Raw genomic sequence first — 6,000 nt, 5'->3', positions numbered from 1 at the left:
TATTACAAAACTACATTTTCACCATATGTTTGGGGGAGGGGGATAGGTAAAACCCATAGGTAAAATCCTTCAGAATATAGTAGACAGGAATAAAACTGTAAGTTTTGGTGTATGTAAGTGCTGCTGAAGTGGAGAAAACTATTTAAAGATATGAATATATGAAAGAAATAAATACTTTAAAGATATGAAAGGAATAAAAACTTAAATGCATATTTTGGATGTTTACTTTACACTGGTATGAAAGGAATGTAATAAATGCAAAACAGACCAAAATCTCAAAATCTGACCAATGCATGGAAAAGAAATAGGGTCATTCTGTGCCAAAATTCGTGTCAAATTTTAAGATATCTTTAAAACTTGAGGTACATGCATAAAAACCTTCAGAGAAATAACTTGAAAGGTGCTCTTTACCCCTTTTTGTTCGGTCACCATTGGCACATAATGCAACAAAGATTGCTAAAGTCAACAGATTTCAATAGAGCTACCAATCTCTGTGTGAAAATAACATTATGTTATTATGCCATCTTTCTTAGGTCATTTTACCCCCCTGTAATTTGGCTCTGAATCTTTATCCTTAAAGATTAAAGATATCTTTATCTCTTTATCTTTCTTCAATCTAAGGTTTGGACCTGTGGTTGAGTTGACAGGAATGACCCAATGGTTTTGCCTGTAGGGTCTCACCCCCCCGCTGTAGTAATTTCATCACTTAGCATCGCTGTGAATGCAGAATCACTGACATGTGTTGGTCTGTGGTGTGTTTGTAGGGTTATCCAGGTCTTGATGGTGCTAAAGGAGAGTCCGGAGCCACTGGGGCTAAAGTATGACTTTCACTAATCACATTTCCAACATTACATGTAAGGGTAGTTCCAGGTTTGACTCGGTCCGACCCATCTCTCTCTCTGTCTGTGTCTGTCAGGGTGAAGCTGGGTCTTCTGGAGAAAGCGGCGCTCCTGGACCAATGGTAGGTGTTCGTGATCAGCTGCTGCCCTGCTGTTTCTCTTGAATACATTTGTATTCCCAACACATATGCAGCTGCAGTTTTAATATGTTTTAAACACCTGAGCTAATGTCAGATTCAAACAAACATCAGTACACACGGTAAACACTTCATTTCTGCTGGCAGCGTGTCAGAGTCAGACCTTCTCAAGCTCTCAGACGCTGTTAAACAAACTGCCATGGGCTCACATTCATCAGCATATATGAGACGAGAAAGTGAATAAATACGCCATTACAAATATTGCAACCGAATTTCCCTCACAGGAAAGAGCTTTCACACATGAGATCTCTTAAAAACTCAGCTGTTTCTCACAGACAGTAATGAGATCAAATTGAGTGTTTTAGTATCTCAAACTGTGCTCAGATCTCAAAATGAAGACCATCTCATTGCTCATCAACTGATCTGAGCTGCTCTCTAGATCCCACTATAGACACGTTTTTATTTGTCCTGACAAATCTTTTGAGAAAACATCTGAGACACTGTTAATAACACTGTTAATGTTCATTAGATACATGATTTGTTTGTGTGTTTTTTCTTCAGGGCCCACGTGGTTTACCTGGTGAAAGGGGGCGTCCAGGACCGTCCGGAGCTGCTGTAAGAATCACTCACCTCTTCATTAACCTTATTTCTTTCTTCTGTAGCACAATGACACATATTTGATATTTTATAAATGAACTTCTACATCTGTCTCAGTAGCTAGTAAGTGTCTGTGCCATGTTTTCTTCTTGACATGCTTCTGGCCCCTAATCTGCATTACTGCACTAGTTTGCTGGTTCTCCTCATGCATCTTATTTTCAGATGTAGGAAGTAAGCAATATGATGTACTACTTTTTGTGCATTTACATTTCTAGCCACTGTAGATAAATGGAACAAAATCAGAATCTGTAGCACAAAAACAATACAGCAGCTTATGTTACTATGAGTTGAAATATACAGCATCTACATTATAAAGTAATAAAGTAATTGATCAGATTACATTACTTTACTTTACTTTTACTCATTTAGCAGACGCTTTTATCCAAAGCGATTTACAAATAAGAAAAAGTAACTAAAACTAAAAGTCAAAACTCTGTAGATACTATATACACACATTTAAGAAAATAAAGAAATTAAATAAAATTGACAAATGCATACAACATTTCAATACTAAACATTTAAATGAAAAAAAAGCTAAAAACAATTCAAAATATTAAAACAACAAAAGGTATGAGTATAATAATGCTTCTAACATAACACTAAGCTAAACACCAAAAAACAACTACCTGTGTATGTACAGCCACACACATGCATATACATACATATAGAAATGAATTAAATATATTATTTCATTTGATTAGTGTTTTGTCTGCTGTTGTCTGCTACAGACGGTCTCTTTGTGTCGTACTCTCTTATTCATAGTCACAAATCTATATGCTGTGTCTCTGATCTTGATAATAATCTGATGGTGTAGTGTTGGTTGTGTGTTCTGTGAGGATGCTGATGATCTGAACTGTCTGTGGTGTTGTGTTTGATCAGGGTGCTCGAGGGAATGATGGGTCACCCGGCGCTGCTGGTCCTCCTGTAGGTTTGAGGCTTCGTCTTGTTCTGATGCAGTAACTCTGCATGAAAGCTCATTTTATTTGAGGATTGTTCGAGGAGCGGAAGCATTGTGTACAACTCGTGTTGTTTGTCTTAACAGGGTCCAGTCGGTACGGCTGGCTCTCCCGGTTTCCCAGGATCCCCCGGTTCTAAGGTGTGACGTCTCTTAATTCTGCCTTTTCTGTCGCAAATCAAAGTTTACACTATCGGTGCATGTCATGTATGTCATAGGTATATACAAATAATAATAACAACTCATGAATGTTTTGAGAAACCGTCGTATCTACCATTAAATATCACATCAGACTGTAAGGTCATTCAGATTCTCATTTTTCTGCTATTAAGACTCTATATTATGCTAAAAACACAGTAAATTTAGTAATTATCTCAGGTTTATGACCACTTTTTATGACTACATTAATACAGACGAATGTACAACCCAGGCTCTGGAAATGACATTTGAAAATGTTGCTGATCTTGAGAAGGAATAGTCGTGCCCAAGCAAAATGTCTCATGTTGTATTTTCCTTCATAGGGTGAAGCAGGACCTACCGGAGCCAGAGGACCTGAAGGAGCACAAGGACCCCGCGGAGAGTCTGGTGTCCCCGGATCTCCAGGACCTTCTGGACTCTCTGTGAGTAACCACTGAAAAAGATTAATACAATTGAAAATGGCTATATTCATTGATCACCATCCTCACTGTGCCCTTGAATGAGGTCAGAGGTTACTCCAGAGGAGTCGTAAGTCACTTTGGATAACGGAAACTAAAACATTCTGCTGTTGACATGGGCAATAAAATGAAGTTATGCCCTGCAGATGCAGTATGACTCTGACAAGTGCCGCTGATGAGGCCCTGAAACTCTTCATGAACACCATTTCTCTGCAAGAAAGAGCATAGCTGGGTGGACATTAATGGCATAGATGGAAGTGCTACAGAGGTCAAGATTTGGTTTACTGGCATTGGTTTAGCCTGACCAGATGAATAGTGCCCAACTACACCAACCAAACCAGTGGAAACCATCTTGGTGGGCAGGATTTAAGTTCCTCCAGGATGTGGACATCACCTTTCCACCAGCTGAGGGTTTTAATAAGAAATATATGTCATGATGCCACAGCTCAGGATGGAGAGCAGTGAAGGGTTGTGCTCCAGTCCGTGTTTTCATGATGTAATTTTCTCACAACTGATTCGTCACATGACCTTTAAAGCTAAGATAATTGGCTCAAAGGTTCTGAGCAGTGAATGCGGACGTAATGGATAGATCGCTACAGGTATTATACACAGTCAAAGAATGCATGAAGACTTAGTAGAGGCAATCAGCAAAAGACAAGAACAGGAAATCAGATTCAGAAAAAAGCACACAGCAAACACAAGAAGACACAGCAACCCCCAGTGGATGATGGGAGAAAATTGGTTTGGTTCCTCCTGAAGTCAGCAGTTGAGAAGTGCACTGGTCTTGTCCCATGGACAGATGAATTGTGTTCCTGAATTTAATAAGTTTTATTTTGACTTGGTAATTCTATGTTTCTGCTGGAGTTTTGCTGAGGAGAGACTTGCGGCAGATTAAACAGAAATATTGCTGCGTAAACTGTTGTAGGATCTGGATCTAGTCTCTCTGACTGTGTGCTCTTGCTCGTTCTGCAGGGTAACCCCGGGAGTGATGGCCTCCCCGGAGCCAAAGGATCAGTGGTACGTACACCTGCATGTAAAGAGCACAAGACTCAGTGTATTTGTGATCCACTGTGAATGAGCTGTTCTTCATAGTTCATCTGAGCATCATTCCTGTTTCAAAGTTTGTGAGAATCACTTGCGATAATTCGATCTTCTCAAAGCAACAAAGTAGATAGTATGAGGGATTGGAGTTGTTTGCGAACCTGTTTGCACACACTCATCTGTGTCATCTCATAGGGTGCTCCTGGTATCGCTGGTGCTCCTGGTTTCCCAGGACCTCGGGGCCCTCCTGGACCTCAGGGAGCGACTGGACCTCTGGGGCCGAAGGGGCAGTCTGTGAGTTTCTGTGTTCATTTCAAATGATCAATCTTCAGACAGCCATTCACCTCTGCTAAATAAACCCAGACAGGCCGATCAGTACCTGACACCAGGTTTATTTAGCAATAATGACTGGTTAACTCTACATTACACTGCTTTACACTACTTTACATTACTGAGTGAATGTTTGTGTTTTATACACCGTATGCAAATGACCAAAGTAAACACAAAACAATGCCATCATCAGAGACTCTTATGATAAGTGTATTAAGGCCTGTTTACACCAAGGACGATAACTATAAAGATAATGATAAAGTTCTAAATATCGTTCTCAATATTAAAGAATAACAGAGTCCACACCACAACTATAACGATAAAGGCACAGAGAAACGATATCGCTGGAATCAGATTTTTCCCAGCTGATGAACGATACAAACATTGGCATCCAATCAGAATCCATCCTGCTGTCACGAGCTGGAGAATTTAAAGCAACAGACGCCTGCGCGCTTAGAATAAACAGATTATATCGTTCGCTGGTGTGGAGTGGACGCTAATATGGTTATCTTTATAGTTATCTTTCTTGGTATGAACGGGGCTTTAGAGTGTGTAGTTGGAGCTAAACTCTCTGGCTTAGACATGAGTTCAATGTGATAATGTGATATATGAATTATTGATCACATGTTTTGCCCAGGGCCATAATACACACTTAGATATTTCACAAATCTGTTTTATTTAAACACACATTGAACCTTTCCATGGCTAGCTGATATGACGATATATATATAGTGATGTTAACTGATAGAGATTTTGTTATATTGTTTATAATGCACTTTGATTTTTATTTGATTTATATATCTGTTTTATTGAATTTGTTTCTTATTGTTGGTAATTTACTTTTTTTGTTCTTATGTTTGTTAATGACAGTTTTTTTTTTAATGTTGAAAAAATAACGATACATCTTTATAGTGAAAAAAGAGACTTCTAACCCTTCAATCCCACCAGAAAGCGTCATTCAGAATATCTTCTGGTCTGTTTCTGATAATGCTGATATTAGATGAGATTTACTCATATGTCAGACTTTGATGTATGTCTGTCTTTAGGGTGATCCGGGTCTCGCAGGGTTCAAGGGTGAGGCTGGTCCTAAAGGAGAAATTGTAAGTTCTGTTCCTTGCATTCATTAGAAGTTATTCATAGTCATTTAACTTCATAAATAAAAACTTCATAATCTGCAGCACTGTATTCTACAAAGTTGAAATACAAGAAGTGAATGCTCTGTAAACATTTCTTTCATGAGTGTTTGCTAACATAAAGCAATGTCACATTAAAATAATACTTTTGAGTCTTTTTAACATGTTAAAATGTTACTTTTTTATTCATTTTAACTAAAAGTAGTTAATCTATTAATTTTACAGATGCAAGTGAAAAATCAGTGTGTAGCA

General features: G+C 38.5%; 1 protein-coding gene across 2 annotated transcripts in view; it reads left to right on the top strand.

Annotated features, from left to right (window-relative positions):
• The window catches only part of LOC306855281 (uncharacterized protein), a 50,311-nt gene that overhangs the window by 15,898 nt on the left and 28,413 nt on the right, over positions 1-6,000 (top strand). For both annotated transcript variants that reach the window (XM_079393852.1, XM_079393851.1), the window contains 9 exons: positions 765-818; positions 917-961; positions 1,538-1,591; positions 2,513-2,557; positions 2,676-2,729; positions 3,110-3,208; positions 4,217-4,261; positions 4,481-4,579; positions 5,662-5,715. In XM_079393852.1, the coding sequence (XP_079249978.1) occupies positions 765-818; positions 917-961; positions 1,538-1,591; positions 2,513-2,557; positions 2,676-2,729; positions 3,110-3,208; positions 4,217-4,261; positions 4,481-4,579; positions 5,662-5,715 (549 nt within the window). The remainder of the gene's footprint in view (positions 1-764; positions 819-916; positions 962-1,537; positions 1,592-2,512; positions 2,558-2,675; positions 2,730-3,109; positions 3,209-4,216; positions 4,262-4,480; positions 4,580-5,661; positions 5,716-6,000) is intronic.

The sequence above is a fragment of the Barbus barbus genome (assembly GCF_936440315.1).
Source record: "Barbus barbus genome assembly, chromosome: 35".
NCBI lineage: Eukaryota > Metazoa > Chordata > Actinopteri > Cypriniformes > Cyprinidae > Barbus > Barbus barbus.
Note: the sequence above shows the minus strand (reverse complement) of the source record. Positions and strands in the feature narration are given on the sequence as shown.